This window comes from Rhinoderma darwinii, chromosome 2 (genome assembly GCF_050947455.1).
Source record: "Rhinoderma darwinii isolate aRhiDar2 chromosome 2, aRhiDar2.hap1, whole genome shotgun sequence".
Lineage (NCBI taxonomy): Eukaryota > Metazoa > Chordata > Amphibia > Anura > Rhinodermatidae > Rhinoderma > Rhinoderma darwinii.
This window is the reverse complement of record NC_134688.1, coordinates 330,345,589-330,365,016: the sequence shown is the minus strand read 5'-3', so window position 1 is coordinate 330,365,016 and position 19,428 is coordinate 330,345,589. Positions and strand designations below refer to the sequence as shown.

Sequence of the window (19,428 nt, the reverse complement as noted above, 5' to 3'; positions counted from 1 at the left end):
TTTATGAAAAATTGCAGAATTTTTTTATACAATTTTTCAACAATCGCGGCATAAAAGCCACAAACCTGCCACATGTGACAACACATTGTTTGGCTCAGATTCCAATAAATGCCATTTAAAGCAGCTGCCTATTTCAATTATAGTTCTCCTTAAATTCAGAACCCTTAGGGCATGACCACACATGGCGGAATTCCTCCGCAACTGTCCGCATCAATGCCGCACCTAATCCGGGTTGCGGATTACGGCTGCGGATCTGCACAAAATGTGCAGAAAATTGATGCGGACTAGCTGCTGCGGACTGCGGGAAAAGTGCTTCCCTTCTCCCTATCAGTGCAGGATAGAGAGAAGGGACAGCACTTTCCCTAGTGATAGTAAAAGAAATTCATACTTACCGCCCGTTGTCTTTATGACGCGTCCCTCCTTCGGCATCCAGCCCGACCTCCCTGGATGACGCGGCAGTCCATGTGACCGCTGCAGCCTGTGCTTGGCCTGTGATTGGCTGCAGCCGTCACTTACACTGAAACGTCATCCTGGGAGGCCGGACTGGAGACAGAAACAGGGAGTTCTCGGTAAGTACGAACTTCATTTTTTTTTACAGATACATGTATATTGGGATCGGTAGTCACTGTCCCGGGTGCAGAAACAGTTACTGCCGATCGCTTAACTCTTTCAGCACCCTGGACAGTGACTATTTACTGACGTCTCCTAGCAACGCTCCCGTCATTACGGGAGCCCCATTGACTTCCTCAGTCTGGCTGTAGACCTAGAAATACATAGGTCCAGCCAGAATGAAGAAATGTCAAGTTAAAAAAGCAAGACGCATCCGCAGCACACATAACATGTGCATGACAGCTGCGGACTTCATTGCGGAACTTTGAATCTCCATTGAAGTCAATGGAGAAATTCCGCCATGAGTCCGCCACTGCTCCGCAACAGACAGAGCATGCTGCGGACACCAAATTCCGCTCCGCAGCCTATGCTCCGCAGCGGAATTGTACGCATCGTGTAAACGAACACTGCTAAATTAAAGTGAAAGTCAATGGAGAAACGGCTCCGCTGCGGAATAACGCTGCGGAGTGTCCGCAGCGGAATTTAAGTGAAATTCCGCCATGTGTGAACCCGCCCTTAGGGTATGCTCACACGCAGTGAGCAAAAACGTCTGAAAATACGCAGCTCCTGATTTTCAGCCTTTTTTTAACAACTCACGTTTTTCACGGCCCTTTTTGGAGCTGTTTTTCAATGGAGTCAATTAAATACTCCTCCAAAAACGTCCCAAGAAGTGTCCTGCACTTCTTTTAACGACCCGTCATTTTGACAGCGACGCGTAAAATAAAGGCTCGTGGGAACAGAACATCGTAATTCCCATTGAAAGCAATGGGCAGATGTTTGTAGGCGTATTAGGGGCGTTTTTACAGGCGTAAAATGCCCGAATTACATCTGAAACCTCTGCGTATGAACATACTCTCAGAAAGTGGCAGTCGTTGCCCAGTTATATATCACAGTTGATGGAGATGTGATACCTATTTTGTCACAGATTGCACTGCTGCAGTGCAGCAATACATTTCCTATTTCTTATTTAGCGCCAACATACAGCCCTCTATAGTGAATGTACAATGCAATGTTACAAATATCTTATGGAGCAAGTACTACTATCGTTGTGAAAAACGTTCGGTTAAAAAAATGCATCTTTATACAGAAGACAATAAAACCAACTAAAAGTCCTTTTATACCAGCCCATTTTGGCCGATCCAACGAGCGCCGATCAATGAGACATCTCGTTTGCTCCTTTTACAAAGAGCTATATATGGGGATGGGCGCTCGTTACTACGATCGCTCGTCTACATTAATTTCTATCATTTCGGCATCACGTCTCCCTATTTACACTAGGAGATGTGCTACCGACAACGATATTTTAGGCTGCCGAAACTGTACGATAAGCCGATGAACGAGCTTGTTTGATGCTGTTCGTTTGCCCGATTATTGCCCCGTGTAAAAGGGCCCTAAGGCTGCACCCATACTAACATTCAGGAGGTCCACTCTTGTCTATTATTTACCAGGAACAGATCCCAGTATAGAGAAGAGCATTCCAAAACCTTCTTATCTGTGCTGGAATGAATTCCTGTTCTTGTAGGGTATGTGCACACTTTTTTTTGGTCGTTTTTCGGGCCGTAAGCAGCCAAAAAATCAGAAGCAGAACGATTGCCCATTGATTTCAAAGGGAAATAGGGTGTTCTGTTTCCGACGGGGCGTTTTTTTTACGTGGCCGTTTTGAAAAAAAGAAGTGCATCTCACTTCTTGAGCCGTTTTTCATTGACTCTATAGAAAAACAGCTCCAAAACCGGCCGTGAAAAGCGACTGAAAATCAGGAGCTGTTTTCCCTTGAAAACAGCTCTGTATTTTCAGACGTTTTTTAATAAGCGTGCGACGATACACTAATAGTAATTGAATCAAAAGCACAGATCTCACGAATGCTAGTGTGGATGCAGCCTTAAAGGCTATGTACACATTTGAAATCGTTTTTTTTTTTAATGTGTATCAGTCTGTTTGGTGCAACTTTCTAATTACTTTTTATTAAATATTATTTTTACTTTTTGAGATGCAGCTGCTTTGTATCCTGTATACAGAGCAGAAGTATCGTGCGCTGAAACTTGAATTCGCCATGTCAGCAGCACCTGACGGGTTCAGTGCCAGCGGTTCCTGCATCTCTGACACGCACGATCCACCTGCTATCGAGCACATCTAAGTTATGAACTTAGATGCAGAACCCGCTGACATTGAACCCGTCAGTCCCGCTGACCTGACGGATTCAGGTCTCAGCACAGGATACAAAGCAGCTGCATCTCAAAAAGTAAAAATGGCTATCACCTGGCTATGACATGTATAAAAAATATTATTCCTATTTAAGTGCAAATAAGCAATCTCTATGTCATAATTTTGTAAACGGAAATCAAATATAGCTTTAACTATGGTATTTCTATTTGCTTACTCTCTTATTCTGGTAGCTACTTTCTAAGGGTATGTTCAAAATCCCCAAAAACGATGACATACGAATAATTAAAAACAGTAAGTGCAACATAAAAATGCACCAAACCCTGTATGTGTGAACATATCCTCAGACTAGGGACAGTAGGAGGATAATAGCAACGGATTTTTTTTTTTTTTAAAACATTAAAAAAAAAATGAACATGATTGAAATAAATGTCTGATATGATATAAACACAGTTTGTGAATAGCTAGTGTTAACAGAGGCTGCAAGCTATTTTACAGGTCAGTTTCAAAGTCATAAAAGTTTCTTAAAAATTCCCACGAAAAAAACCTCATTTTGCTTAAGCAGGACTACCAACAGCCTATCCGGTACAATTATTTGTGCAAAAATCAGCTCAAGAGTTAAAAAAACACAATACATGCAAGGCTGGGGCTCAGCCTTTTACATACTTACACAATACAGGAGCTGCCTGCATGGCGTTCCTTAAAAAATATTTGTACAAACTTCCAAACAATTCCCTTAGGAAGAAATTGTCCACAAATATTTCCGTTAATGACTGTTCCAATTAAATGTGTCCTATCGTAAAACAGACAGTATTCACAAGGAAAGGAGAGTCTCGCGGACGAACATGATCTGTCAAGTATTTTCCTGGTTAAGGGATCCTCCTGCAGTCTGGTTTACATGTATTAACCTCATCGCGACAACACATTGAAAACACGTGATACCAAATGACTGGAAGAATTCACATTTCCCGCACAATCCAGACAAGTGAGCTCCGACAGCCCTCAACAACCTCAATTGATCTCTTCAATTTCCATACGACCTACAAGAGAAAAATGTACGATAGTATGAAGCACAAAGAGTTAATCCAGTACTGTGAATGGTATTTACTAAGCCAACAAAGGTTAGAACATAAACTTTCTACAAAGGCCTTGCTGCGGATGCTTGCGACACAGCTGTCGGAGTTAATAATTTCCAGGGCATTTTATTAGAACCGCTCTGAATTGGAGCTATAAAGTTAAGTCTTTAAAGATCATTTATATAGTTCTCGGTTAGAGTACGCCATGTTTCGTTCAATTCAGCAAGCCCATGGCTGCATTGCACAGGACTACTGTGTGGCTATACCGTTCTACTGTGAAGAGACATGGGGCTACTGCACTAGTATAAAGGCATATGAGCAGAATTTCTAATTTATGTTTAGCCAATAAACTGTATGATTTCCTATTAAGGAAATAAAATGGAAAAATTAAAAAAAGCAGACAACCCTTTTAGCCCTTTAACCCCTTCCCACTTTTCATATTTTCCCTTTAGTTTTTCCCTCCCCACCTTCCAAAAGCTATAACTTTTTATTTTTTCATCGATATTGCCATATGAGGGCTTGTTTTTTGCGAGACGAGTTGTAGATTTTCACATTTATTGTACTATATAATGTAGTGGGGAAACAAGAAAAAATTTATTTGTGGGTTAAATGGGGAAAAAAAACAGCGATTCCTCAATTTTTTTTGGGGGGGGAGGTTTCTACGGCATTCACCGTGCTGTAAATACGGCATGTTAACTTTATTCTGCGGGTCAATACGATTATGGCAATGCCAAATTTATATAGTTTTTTTTTGTTTTACTACTTTTACAAGGAAAAATGTATTGTTAAAAATAAAATTTGTGTTTTGTCACCATATTCTCAGAGCCGTAACTTTGTTTTTCCGTCGATTGAGCGGTATGAGAGCTTATTTTCTGCGATCTGTAGTTTCTATTGGAACCATTTTGGGGTAAATTTGAATTTTTAATCACTATTTATTCCATTTTTTGTGGGAGATGAAGTGACCAAAAAGCAGTAATTCTGGCGTTTACACCTTTCTCTTTACGGCGCTTACCGCGCAGGTTAATGCTATATTGCAATAGTTAGACATTTAACGAACTGGCAATACAAGTTATGTTCAATTATGAATGCCCCAGGCTGCCATGCCAATCATCGGCACCCCGTGATTCGCATTGCAGGGGGGCCGGTCGATAATCACCACGACATCTAAGGGGTTAAACGAGTGGGTTTCCGACACGCTTGTTCTATGGAGCGAGTTCAGCCCGTAAGCCGGCTCCATACTACCCCACCTAACCTCCCCAGTATATATACGGCAGATGTCGGGAAGGTGATAATAACAGGTCTATTTTGGCGCAATTTTTTAAACTTTTTTCATCCTCGCATTCAAAGAGCCATAATGTTTTTATTTTTCCGTTGATCCGTTGCTGGATAAGGGATTGTTTTTTGTGGTATGAGTTGTTTTTTTGGGTGGCACCATTTTTGGGTACATATAGTTTATTGATTAACTTTTATTGGAGAGTATGAAAAAAAATACAGCAATTCCACCATTTTTTTTGTGTTTTATATTTACGCCGTTCATCATTCAGCATAAATATTCTTTATTCTATGGGTCGATATGATGACAGTGATACCAATATGTACAGGTTTTTCTATGTTTTACTACTTTTGCACGATAAAAATGTTTTGTTTTTGCATGGGCTCATTCAGAGAGCCATAACTTTTTTACTTTTTCGTTGATATAGCTTGTTTTTTGCGAGACGAGATGTCTTTTTATTGGTACCGTTTTCTGGTACATGGGATTAACTTTTATTAAATTTTTTGTGAAAGGGATGGAAAAAAAAAATCCGCTCTTTTTTGCTTCTGCATGTTTAACATGTTGTTTAAAGAGGCTCTGTCACCAGATTTTGCAACCCCTATCTGCTATTGCAGCAGATAGGCGCTGCAATGTAGATTACAGTAACGTTTTTATTTTTTAAAAACGAGCATTTTTGGCCAAGTTATGACCATTTTCGTATTTATGCAAATGAGGCTTGCAAAAGTACAACTGGGCGTGTTGAAAAGTAAAAGTACAACTGGGCGTGTATTATGTGCGTACATCGGGGCGTGTTTACTACTTTTACTAGCTGGGCGTTGTGTATAGAAGTATCATCCACTTCTCTTCACAACGCCCAGCTTCTGGCAGTGCAGATCTGTGACGTCACTCACAGGTCCTGCATCGTGTCGGCACCAGAGGCTACAGTTGATTCTGCAGCAGCATCAGCATTTGCAGGTAAGTAGCTACATCGACTTACCTGCAAACGCCGATGCTGCTGCAGAATCATCTGTAGCCTCTGGTGCCGGTGTCCTCGCTCGTCTGACACGATGCAGGACCTGTGAGTGACGTCACAGATCTGCACTGTCAGAAGCTGGGCGTTCTGAAGAGAAGTGGATGATACTTCTATACACAACGCCCAGCTAGTAAAAGTACTAAACACGCCCCGATGTACGCACATAATACACGCCCAGTTGTACTTTTACTTTTCAACACGCCCAGTTGTACTTTTGCAAGCCTCATTTGCATAAATACGAAAATGGTCATAACTTGGCCAAAAATGCTCGTTTTTTAAAAATAAAAACGTTACTGTAATCTACATTGCAGCGCCTATCTGCTGCAATAGCAGATAGGGGTTGCAAAATCTGGTGACAGAGCATCTTTAAATAACGTGTTAACGTTATTGTTAAAGTGGTTACGATCACAATTTTTGTTAACGCTGACAAAATAAAAACGCTTTTTATGGAAAAGATTGTTTTATTATTTTTTTTTATTAACTTTATTTGGCATTAATATTTTTTTAGTCCCACTAGGGGACTTCGGTATGTGATGCTTTGATCACTTCTATAATGCTTTGGTATACCAAAGTACTATTGCCTGTCACTGTAAAATTGACAGGCAGTCTATTAGACCATGCCTTTGTTAGGCCCTCAGCTACAATGGCAACTCATCGCACTCCCTTTGTATATTACTTAGATGCCGTGGTCGCTATTGACATAACCATATAAGCAGTAAAACACCCGGAATAGGAGGTAACTACAAACCCGGCAGTTAGAGCAGGAGCCCGGCTGTCATCAGTACCGGGCTTATTCTGATACACCGTAAAGAGTCTAATGCATTGGAATAATTAGTAACCATCGTGATTAGGCATATTGTCGGTCACAAAGGGGTTAAAAGGAGATTATGTTGTAAACAGCACTTTACAACTTTCTACAGTTAGGCCATATCCACAATGTATAGAGCCGTAATATGGCAGCCATAGACCACTGTGCAGCCCTACTGTATCTCCATATGATTCTGATTTCATGTTGAATTGATACAGAATATATATATTTTCCACCAGTAACACCTCTTTAATACAGTGCTGTATTAAATAAATATATATATATATATGGGACACCATGTGCTGCCATACATACAGCATCTGTGCTCTTCTATAAATACTTCGCTCCACTTATCTTGTGCTGATAATGAGTTCGAGGTTTGCTTCTCAACTCATTTACAAAAGGGCTTTCCGATTTTTTTAAATTGTGTGCAAATGGTTTAACTGCAGTAATATTAGTCACTAATGTGCTGTCTGTAGCTGAAATGCCACTGTAAGCCAGTCTCACTTGAAGTCTCATGATCATGCTCCTGTCGTTTATCTCCTGCTTGTGTGATGTACACTTAACATGTGGTTAACTTCCCTCTCCCTTCTCCCTGTAGTAGGGGATGCCACACATCACATGCCTCTTTTCTCCACTGCTCCTTGCTCTTCCCCTCCCTTGTCTCTGGAAAGATTGTGTTTCACATGCTGGGCAGCAGATCATGCAGAGTCTAGCAAGCTGCAGAACAGTAGAGTTGTGTCTCAGTAGCAAACAGTGAGTAATTACACCGCTACCTTACACCTTGCAATGGAGGGGCATGCAGGCAGCTGTAAATATAGGCAAAGTAAGAGCTATGGAGTTAGGTTGCAATCCACTGACTGCAGGGTTTAGCTATACCACTGCCTGTTTTCCAAGGCAACCAGCAGAATATTGAAAGCAGCAATGTTTATTAATAAAGAAAACACACAAGAAATAACTTGGTAATTTGGTATAAAACAGTAAATTAGAGTAGAAGTCTAATAATAAATGACCATAAATGAAGGTTAAAATACTCACCAATTACACATAGTCACACTCAATTATTGGTAAGGAAACCCTGGAAAAAAAAAGGAATAGTATTGATGTAAGCACAAAATGTATTGTGTGCTAAAATACAGGTATTTGTCGGATGACACAAATAGTCTTAATAACAAAGTTTGAAACTCACCTCTCTTCAGACAGTATTGAACCAGGATTTCTGGTTAGATCTAGGTCACATCTTATATTCAATCTTCTTTTTAATACCTATAGATCAGAAATCAGGAAAAAGAGCTTACAAAACCAATAGTAACACATTACATAGCAACACACTTACTACTCGGCCAAAGTTAAGTTTAGTATGTGTTACCCTACTTTCTTTGGTACAGTAAGGGATATGCTACTGTGGATGCCTCATACATTGTGTTGAAGGCAAGAGGGTTGGCACAAGACATTGTCCAACTAGGGGAGAGGCACATTTTAACTGCACCACTGGCAAATCACCCCTAGGCATTACAAAGACGAGAGTGGTTGGTGTTATGGAAGTGGGGGGGGGGGGCCGCTCAACACTTCAGTTTTCACTGGAAGTGATAATTAGCGCACAACCTCTCAGATTTCTATTTTATGCATTATTTTTCTTGAGAAATAACATGGAGGCAAATATGCCTTGGGTTCAAAGGTTTAAGTTTACAGCCGCACCAGGCAAAATGGGGGACAGATGACTCTTGTTCTTGAAATAGGTGCGGGTCCCACAGCTAGGACCCGCATCTATAACACATTTATGGCATATGCTGTGAATATGCCATAAATGTCTAAATTGGGAATACCCTTTTAATCCCCAATTAGCTGGATATCTGAAGTTATCAGAGACTGCATCTGGGGATATAACAGTGTTTGTTTACATAGACACATCTGTGTGTAGATCTTTCTGGATGTTTTTACGTACACTTATTACTATGTGCACAGCCCATCTTTAGACAAGAATGTGTTTCTGAGTTCAACAAAGGACTTTCCAGTCTGTAATACTACGAAATGCCACTACAAGTGTGTTGGCGATTAACAGTACGATCAGGTAAGGAATGAAGGGGAAGCAGCGCTCGTACGAACACCGCTGTCCCTTCAAAACAGCTGATCGGCGGGGGTGCCAGGAGTCAGACCCCCACCGATCAGGTATTGATGGCCTATGCTGAGGATAGGCCATCAATTTGTTGGGGATTGGAAAACCCCTTTAAATATTTTGCCTTGTGATTCTTTAATATATACGCTGGTGACATGCTAGCGAAAAAAATGAAACTTTTATTATGTTTTTGCAATCTGTGTTACAGTGAGATGTTATTAAAAAAAATGCTTATTATGTGGACTACAATATACATAATACATATAGAATGAGTGAATTCAATAATAAAATATATTCTCCACAACAGAACTAGATTTTAATCAATGCAATGTCATTTTAACTAAATATTGCTTGTATAAAATGATGACTCACCCAATATCGATGCCTGTAATAGAGGAATCCGCATAGAAAGAGTAACACTACCACCACAAGCATTACAATGATGATCAGTTGTGGGTTGCTTTGACTGTGTTTTTGGTTTTCTTCTTTTTCATGCTGTTCTGTTGCAATAATAGGGAGTGGATTAGAGCCGTAGTTTGGATCTGAAAAACTGTTTTGCCTGTCATCAAAAGCTATGTCTCTCTCTTGCGGTGGCGACTTATGAGCGTTTAACCCTGGTTTAGGAGTGATAAATGAAAGAAGTAGCTGGGCTCCAGGCACATGAGAGGACATAGATAGTTCTGTTTTAGAAAACTTAGTAGTCAGCATAGTAGAGGAAAGGTAGGAGAAAGCCCAGTCAAGGTTTCCATCCCCTGTGACTTCCCCCTGTGACACAAGTTCAGGGGCTTCAGTGCTAGACAAGCCCATTGCACTAGATAGGATGTTTGTATGAACAGAGTTTAGAGAGGGGACATTTGGGTCATTGGAACTAGTGGATAGTCTAGGGACAGCCTGTGTCGTCAAAGCTGCCTTGGAAACAGATTTGGAAGACGTTTCAATGACCGGTTCCTTGCTAGGCACAGAAAGAGATTTTTGGAACACAGGGCTGTGTGAAACAAATTCACTCATTGTAGTTTCCTGTATTTCATCTGGTTCCATGACAGGAGAGTATGTGGGAAGACTTGGATTTTCTATAGTAGAGGGCACCACTGATTCATATATGCCTTCAGTATCTGAATTTGATGTAGCTGTATTAAGTTGCTCATGATATGTTCTAGTTTGAGATGGATTCAGGCTAATATATGATGTTTCATGGATATCTTTTGGAAATTCTGTACTATGCAGGGAAAAATCAGGAATAGTGAGGGGAAAGTCTGTATAAGTCCCAGGTTGCACTGTGATACCAGCATATGAATGATCTACGATGGTGGTCGGAGGCTTTGAATCACTTGGCATATCTGTAGAGACGAATGATGAAGAATCTAACCCCTGTGAGTTCTTCTGATGAGTTTTTGGCTTCTCAGGATAACTGTGACTTATGTCGTCTGCCAAGGTATTGGCATGAAAGGAATATCTTGTTGTATTTGTGCTGCTCGCAAATTCTGATAAGTTATTTAGAGAGGTCTGAGAAGTTGCACTGGTGGAAATAGGTGTTGTTGGGGAAGGGCATGTACACTGAGGACCTGCAAGATTGAGAAAAGACAGAAAGAGGCTTCGATAAAGCCATGGTCTGTCATAATACAAAATACATCCAAAGTGACACGGCTGGTTAGTGTGACAAACATAATAGTCATTTTACGTAAAGCAAATCAGATAGGTTATATAGCCCAGTGACATGAATGCTGGAAAGGATACAATAGAGGTTGAGATTGAAGCTTAGGCTAAGAAGTCCAAACTCTACACTATTCAGAGCCACCCCAAGCAATTCAGAGACATACTAAAGACATACATGCTGCACGACAATCTGTAAACTAGGAGGATTATTCACCCAAAAATATTTGTCTTACCTTTAGGTTCGTCGCTATTATTCTGTTGATTTTCTTTATAGTAAGTTGCACATTCCGCAGGAGAACCAAGTTTCCCTTTGTTCTCATGTAGTTTACGTAAGGAGTCTTTTACTTGTTGCAAAATCTCAATAGGATTCTTATGTACGGTTTGGAGGTAAGCATCGACATCACCCTGGTAAATAATGGATCATTTTAGAGGATAAACACTGAAGCATGTAAAAAGTTGTGAACAGATCACATAGTCCTAAGCCTATTCAGGTTATAAACGGTGCAGGATTCTAGCATTATAGACACATTATTGCTACTACTCAACGCTATTAATTTGTATACAGATAATATATGGCTTGGCTTTTACATACATTTGAGTAAAAACATTCCTTTGCGAGAGCTGCTATTTTCCTATTGCATGTAAAACAACTGCACCAAACACTGTGGGGTGAGCAAGGACTAAACCTGTGCTTCTCAAACTGAGGCAGGCCTCACCAGTAAGGAGCCACCTAGCTGCTAGTGAGCCTCAACTCGGGAGACCGTTTTCACAGAATTGATCATAAGCGGTCTTCTCTCTAGCTGCATCAATTTCTGGTTTATCAATAGTACTGACTCCTTCTATGCTTATTTTAATATGTTTGCGTTGAGGAGACAGTAAATTGAGCAATATTTTTAATTTTGCCATGGACTATAATCACGGGTGGTGAGGCTCCGATACCACAATGTTCCGGAGAGGCCCCAGTAGAAAAAGTTTAAGAAGTTCTGGACTAAACTACAAATCTACATCAAAATATAAAAGAATGTTGAACAATACAGTAAAAATGGTAAGAAAATAAATTGTACTATTTCGAGGATTCAGTGTGGAATTTCAGTGCATACATTTTTTTACATTCACAGATTGACCAATCATTTGTCAGTTTCAACCATTGCAATCGAATAGTGAAAGCCACATCTGAATTTTCAATGCACATATTGAGCGAATGCGTGGTGAAAATTTTATAGCAGCAGGGGCTCGAGAACATACTGGGAACTAATGCACAATAAAATCACATTCAACATCTGGTTTCTGCTTTATTGTATATTTAAAGGGGTTTGCCCATCAGGGACATTTATGGTATATCCACAGGATATGCCATAAATGTCAGATAGATACGGGTCCCACCTCTGGGACCAGCACCTATCTCTAGAATGGGGCCCTCTAAACACAGTTCTATCTTTCTCGGTTCCCGCCTACTCCAGGCCACTTCCTGATTACATGGTCGGAAATTACGAAAACAGCGATTTACCCTGTTTTCGTAACTCCCATAGAAGTGAATGGCAGTTACGCAAACAGCGTAGCTCGCGTGATATGGTACTTCCATAACTGCCATTCACTTCTATGGGAGTTACGGAAACAGCATAGCTCAGCGAGCTACGCTGCTTTCCTGATTACATGGTTGGAAATTACGAAGTGCCCCGGGAGGCAGTGGGAACCAAGAAAGGTAGAACAGGGTTTAGGGGGCCCTGTTCTAGAGATAGGTGTTGGGCCCTGTTCCAGAGATAGATGAGGGACCCGCACCTATCTGACATTTATGGCATATCTTGTGCATATGCCATAAATGTCCCTGATGGGCAAGCCCCTTTAAGATCAGGAAAGTACAAATAGATGAGGGTGCCCCATAGCAAGTATTAAAATGGGATCCCCTCTTGGTGTGGTTAATATTACCACATCCCTAACCACATAGGACAGGAGGACTTGGTGCCTGTTTGCCCTCATCTCCTTTCCATGATCTTTGGGTAGATTCCCCACACGCTTGTTTGCTTTCATTGTAGAACCTGTAAAAAAGGATCCTTGTGCAGGGTCTTATCATTCATTTTAATGAGGGATGCAGCCAACCATGTGCCCCTACAGTACATACAACCTCTTTTAAGATAATACCTAAACATGGCATGCAGAGTAAGAACCAACCCTAAATCTAAGGCTGTATGTAAGATCAGTTGATGAAGACCCCCACTCAGATATGTGTATTATGCTATCTTGACATTAATTTGCTTATAATGCAGTATTTACCTTTAGTTCAGCATCAGCTTCCTCCGTGCAGTTTTTGTAAGTTTCAGCGACAGCTTTCTTACTTTGATAATTAGTTGTATTTTGGATGAATTTAAGATTTTCCAGGAGGCCCTCTACTTCATACAACAGTGCCCAGAAGTCGCAATTTTCTGTCTGAAATATAGTTAGAATAAATGAAAAACATTATCAGCAACGAAGAAACCTTTACATGACAATACCAGCCCAGGAGTCCTATTACACCCTATACTTATGAAACATACATCCCACCTCCCTGTAAGTATAGCGGCAGCTTTATTCCTCATTATACAAATTCATTGCACAATCTTCCCCAAAGGAGCAAAATTAATACCAAGGACCAAAGCACATGCAAGGTGAAAAATACTGCAATGCTGAGTCCACGTGCTACAAATTTTTTTTTTCCCGTAGTGGAATTCAAAGCAAATCTGCGACAAAATCTGCAACAGATCCGCATGTGTTACATGTGGATTTTGATGTAAAATCTTCAAAAAAGTTGACATGCCGCAGGTTAAAAAATTTGCAACGTGCCATCAATTCTGCACAAATTTGTCCGCTTCAAGAAGACAGGGATTTTAAAACCCCATCCACATTTATTGTACTAGAAATTGCATTACAAATACATCAGGGTTTCTTGAAATTGCCAGAAGCCATTGTTGAGGCTCTTGCGAAATTCCTGACATACGAGTCACTAAATGCTGCGTTAGGCTAAACTTTACATGTCCACACATAGTAATACTCACCACATCTTTTTTATTTAGGATTTTCACTGGGACAGAAGAAAAATAAGCTTGTGTATCAATCTGTAAAACATAACAGACAAATGTAAGAAAAAGTGTGCAAAATAATTTCTTTTTCTGCAATTCCTTGTTATGAGTTCTTACCATTTTGTTTATAGTGTCGTATACCCCTGGAATACTATCCAAACAATTATCAGCAAAGATGCATGACGCCAAGTAGATTACCAATATAACCCTTGGTGTGCTGGCCTAGAAAGAATAGATTTTCATTAAATACAGGCTTTATACAATTCAATATATTAATAAACTCAGTCTTAAAAACTGTTGGACCCTTGTAAATGGTAATATCGATATGAAAGGTCAGTCATCTGTATAAAGTGACAGATATATCCAGAGGCCAGAATGTAAGGACCCGGGCTGGACTACACCGTGACCAGAAGAGGACTGTGGGGGACAGAGAATTCCAAAGCGAAGTATATCACAATCAGTTATACCTACTGATCTCAATAGGGAAAAACACTATACTCATGGGGTTAGAAAAGGGGGTTTTCACATGTTGGACAAAACCACTACATGAAAAAGATGGGACTCATGTCTATAATCAAAATGGGGGTCCCTGGACAGAAGGGCCAAGTCCTCGACCTCCTCTACCCTCTTCTCATCAGTTGTAGTAGTAAAGACAGCCTGGACTTCTGACTATTTCCTTGCTGATATTCTCATGGGCCACATCACCGATGCATGGGCTGCCCCAATATTAGAGCATCTCTGCAAGAGGTCCAAACAATATTTGTGGGGTCATGTGATCTGATCATGCCTGGTTAGGGAGGGGGTATTTGCTCAGTCCTGTTGTGTGTGGGAGAGGGGGGGGGGGTGTCAGCGGATCAGCCCAGATGAAGTGGGGGTCATCTGATCAGGCCTGTTGGGGGATTGAACAGGCCAGGTGGGTGGAGGTGATCAGTGTCTAGGTGTGTGTGCGCCAAATGGGGGTTTATCTGATCAGGCCGGGTGTGGGAGTATGGCAAACGTTATTGTACCATATGGTTAATAAAGGAACCTGAGCTCATAATACACATGTATGATATGAAAAATTAAGAATGAGTTCAGGCAGGAGAAACTACACATAGTTTCTGATTTTATAAGAACTGCCATGTGTGAGTGAAAAGGTGATGTCTCTGCAGTCACTTCCACTTTGGATAATGATAGCAGCTCAGAGAAACTGCCCACTGATAGTACTGATACCTATAGATACCGCCACCATAACTACGCCACTATCCTTCATATCATTGCTGTTATCTCTGTACATGAAACACAAGTCCTTATCTACATCGGGGTCACAGTAGAGAACTTGCCACCGGCTCCGTATGCCAACTAGAAACATGCAGGGGCCATGCCTGTGCCAGCTGATGATGATCGCACAGTAGAGACTCACCAGCATTGTGTGTCCGGGTCTTCTGATCCTGCACTGGGGGACGGCTTGATGTCGATGACTTCAGATCGGGGGGACACTGCTGAAGTCGGGGTTCACCCACTAGTCCTTACTACCTATTAATCCACAGTGTGGTGCCATAAGACACGGGACGTTCTCTGTAGTCCGGAGACTTGTTGTCACACAGGAGCACAGCGTCTCCTCAGCAGTGTCAGCTCTGAAGCGAACACAAGGCGCCGCTTTCTGCTTTATAAAGAGGAGCAGCCGCCTCTCCCACCTCCCAAGACAAGGCATGTGCTTTCTGGGAAAACACCCTGGACTGCTGCCAGGCGGCTCTGTATAGATACAAAGCTGTGAGGCAATGTCCCCTCACCGAGACGGGGGCGACCCTACAGTCAATGTGACTGAATGTAAGAGGGCTCACTACTTCCTTTGGCCAGTAAAATATGAATAAAGGTTTAACTTAAAGAATGACACAAGCTTCTCCAGCTTCTAAATATTCACAGACCCCTCTGCTTTTTATTGCAGACCCCTGTTTCTACAGAATATGACCAGCCTGTAATATACACTAACTATTCTATATAACAAAAACTGCCACAATGGTTTCATGCTCAACCTAGGGTTCACCAAGGAGTCTCAGGGTTCCTTGAGATAAAAATGGGCCATGGCTCAGTTCACACAGTGCAGAAGTGAAGCCCTTAGGTATTGTTCACAAAGTACAGATGTTTTGCAGATTTTGCATATATTTTTTGTAATACAAAACCAGGATTGGATGCAGGGAAAGCAGACCTGTAAGGCCTTCCTTTATATATTTATTCTATTTATATATTTATTCCGTTCCTGGTTTTGAATTAAAAATATACATGCAAAATCTGCACTGTGTGAACAAGTGAATACGAATCTTCTGACGTCATAGAGAATCATTGTATCAGTGAGTGTACACCGCATTGCAATAGGGCCTAGGCCTCAGTCATAGCCTATGACCCATTAGAATCTCTCCAGACTATGTTCTGAGAAGCGCTGCAGGTCCTTCCTTTACTGATTTGCTGGGTTCTCATCATCCATCGTCGCAAAATTCACTTTCACTTTGCTCACACAGTGCAGTTTTTGAAGTCACAACAAAGGAGTGGATCGTAAAGGGAGGGGAAGTAAACAGGAAAGATTATGTTTCTTTATTCTTTTTTAATATACTACTGGTTGTGGCTTCAAAAACTGCACCAAAACTGCACTGTATGAATAAGACCTTGCCAGTAAGTGCTCAATGTCCCTGCAGCTTTATTGCAAGGGAAATGACACACACAATAATGCATAGGGCCCATTATATTGCATATGGGATGGGCCCCAGTGGCGGATTATCATATGGGCGGTTCGGGTGGCCGCCCCGGGGCCCGTGGCTCCCAACGCCGCCCGAACCGCACGTCACCTTAAAAAAAACACATTGCTGCGCGCTAGCGCCGCTAATGGGGAGGAGGGATGGGTTGAGAGAGAATAGGGCCGCACTCAGTGGTGTAACTACCGCCGTAGCATCCGTGGCGGCTGCTACGGGGCCCGCGGCATGAGGGGGCCCGTGTTGCCCGCCGGCACGGGCCCCCACCGTGGCCGGAGGCTCCGCTAGCAGCCGCTATGGCTGCTACAGCGCGACGCCACTGAACACTACGGCAGAGCAGGGAGGTATCTCCCCGCTCTGCCATTAAACAAAATACATGTATCCTGTATCCACAGGATAGGGGATACATGTGTGATCGCTGCCATTGATAGGGAGAACGGGGGACTGAAAGTCCCCTGAAGTTCTCCATCACAAACCTCGGACTTCCGGGGTCTATGTCAGCAGCTCCGTAGAAATGAATGGAGCGCCGGTCGCGCTTGTGCGCATGCGTGACCAGCGCTCCTTTCATTTTTATTGAGCTGCTCAGACGCCGGAAGTCAGAGGTTTGTGATGGAGAACTTCAGGGGACTTCAGCGATCACACATGTATCCCCTATCCTGTGGAGAGGGGATACATGTCTTTTGTAGGACACACTGTAGGTCAGCTTTTTTTTGGAGGGGGGACGCTGTATGGCGTTCCCTACAGGGGGGGCTGTATGGCGTTCCCTACAGGGGGGGAGGCTGTATGGCGTTCCCTACAGGGGGGGCTGTATGGTGTTCCCTACAGGGGAGGAGGCTGTATGGCGTTCCCTACAGGGGGGGAGGCTGTATGGCGTTCCCTACAGGGGGGGAGGCTGTATGGCGTTCCCTACAGGGGGGGGCTGTATGGCGTTCTCTACAGGGGGGGCTGTATGGCGTTCTCTACAGGGGGGCTGTATGGCGTTCTCTACAGGGGGGGCTGTATGGCGTTCTCTACAGTGGGGGCTGTATGGCGTTCCCTACAGGGGGCTGTATGGCGTTCCCTACAGGGGGGGCTGTATGGCGTTCCCTACATGGGGGGGTCTGTATGGCTTTCTCTACAGGGGGGGCTGTATGGCGTTCTCTACAGGGGGGGCTGTATGGCATGCTCTACAGGGGGGGCTGTATGGCGTTATCTACAGGGGGGGCTGTAAAAAAGGCACTATCTACAAGGGGGCGGTTGTGTGACACCCAGGGGTGGGGAGGCCCCAGTCAAAAGTTTGCTATGGGGCCCAGTCTTTCCTAGTTACGCCCCTGGCCGCACTGTCGGGACATACTAAAAAGAATGAAGAAAAAGAATAAACAAAAAGAATGAACAATATTAGTAATGGGCGAAAATATTAAAAAAAACGTTTTTTATGTTTAGAAAACATGGAATGAACAGATTTTCTTTGTAGTTAATGAGAAAATAAAAACAAATTCCATAGAAAAAGATGTGTAAAAATGTTTCCTGTGCTTGATAGACCTGGAATGAACAGGATCTATGTGTAGTTTATAGTAGATTGAACACATATTCCATAGAAACAGATGCGTAATTATTTTCCTGTGCTTGATAGACCTGGAATGAACAGGATCTATGTGTAGTTTATAGCGGAATGAACACATATTCCATAGAAACAGATGCGTACTTATTTTCCTGTGCTTGATAGACCTGAAATGAACAGGATCTATGTGTAGTTTATAGTAGAATATACACATATTCCATAGAAACAGACACGTAATTATTTTCCTGTGCTTGATAGACCTGGAATGAATAGGATCTATGTGTAGTTTATAGTAGAATATACACATATTCCATAGAAACAGACACGTAATTATTTTCCTGTGCTTGATAGACCTGGAATGAACAGGATCTATGTGTAGTTTATAGTAGAATATACACATATTCCATAGAAACAGACGCGTAATTATTTTCCTGTGCTTGATAGACCTGGAATGAACAGGATCTATGTGTAGTTTATAGTAGAATATACACATATTCCATAGAAACAGACACGTAATTATTTTCCTCTGCTTGATAGCCCTGGAATGAACAGGATCTATGTGCAGTCTATAGTGGAATATACACATATTCCATAGAAACAGACACGTAATTATTTTCCTGTGCTTGATAGACCAGGAATGAACAGGATCTATGTGTAGTTTATAGTAGAATATATACATATTCCATAGAAACAGATGCGTCATTATTTTCCTGTGATTGATAGACCTGGAATGAACAGGATATATGTGCAGTCCAGGGGCGTAGCTAGGGGGGGCAGGCGGGGCATGTGCCTCAGGCGCAACTTAGAGGGGGGCGCCAGCGCCACCTCCTCCTGCACTATAATTGTACCTGTGTCTATAGGACACAGGTACAATTAGAAGCATGAATGGCCGGGTACGTTCCGTGCCCGTCCATTCAGCTCTTTTGTACGAGTCGCACTTCCGTCGCTGAAAGGAGCTGAATGACAGGCAAAGTCATCCTGCCCAGCCAATCAGCGCCTTTCATAGACGCTTCGTTCAACCCCCAGGAGACCTGCGCTGGGAGCCGGATTAAGGTGAGTTTGAATAGTTTTTGTTTTTTATTGTAAAAAAAAAGTGTGTGAATAGTTTGAATAGTTATTTTTTTTATTGTAATAAAAAAGTGTGTGGCTATCTAGAGGGGGGGGGGCTTTATCTACAAGGGGGACTTTATCTACACGGGGGACTTTATTTACGGGGGGGGCTTTAGCTACATGGGGGGCTTTATCTACAAGGGGGACTTTATCTACGGGAGGACTTTATCTACGGGGGGACTTTATCTATGGGTGGGCTTTATCTACCTGGGGGGGCTTTATCTATGGGGAGTGTCTATCTACAGGGGGGGCTATATACTGGGGTGGGCTATCTATGGAGCACCTTATACAG

General features: G+C 42.3%; 1 protein-coding gene across 2 annotated transcripts; it reads right to left on the bottom strand.

Annotated features, from left to right (window-relative positions):
• Window positions 1-1,008: 1,008 nt before the first annotated feature.
• On the bottom strand, window positions 1,009-15,365 carry LOC142741264 (uncharacterized). 2 transcript variants are annotated; one of them, XM_075850657.1, is made up of 9 exons: window positions 15,163-15,365; window positions 13,878-13,982; window positions 13,737-13,796; window positions 12,979-13,131; window positions 10,941-11,112; window positions 9,427-10,616; window positions 8,128-8,204; window positions 7,977-8,016; window positions 1,009-3,809 (listed from the first exon to the last, which is right to left on the bottom strand). In XM_075850657.1, the coding sequence occupies exons 1-8, from the start codon at window positions 15,166-15,168 to the stop codon at window positions 7,980-7,982; spliced, it is 1,800 nt and encodes a 599-aa protein (XP_075706772.1). In that variant the 5' UTR covers window positions 15,169-15,365; the 3' UTR covers window positions 1,009-3,809; window positions 7,977-7,979. The 2 variants fall into 2 exon arrangements, with proteins under 2 accessions (XP_075706772.1, XP_075706773.1); XM_075850658.1 differs by having other exon boundaries at window positions 9,427-9,554.
• Window positions 15,366-19,428: the final 4,063 nt, after the last annotated feature.

Bases quoted from the DNA above. Each gene is read 5' to 3' on its own strand.
- LOC142741264 (XM_075850657.1), bottom strand. The intron at 8,205-9,426 runs GTGAGTCATCAT...TCTGATCTATAG, and splicing joins ATTACAGGCATCGATATTGG to GTATTAAAAAGAAGATTGAA. The intron at 8,017-8,127 runs GTGAGTTTCAAA...TTTTTTTTCCAG, and splicing joins TCAATACTGTCTGAAGAGAG to GGTTTCCTTACCAATAATTG.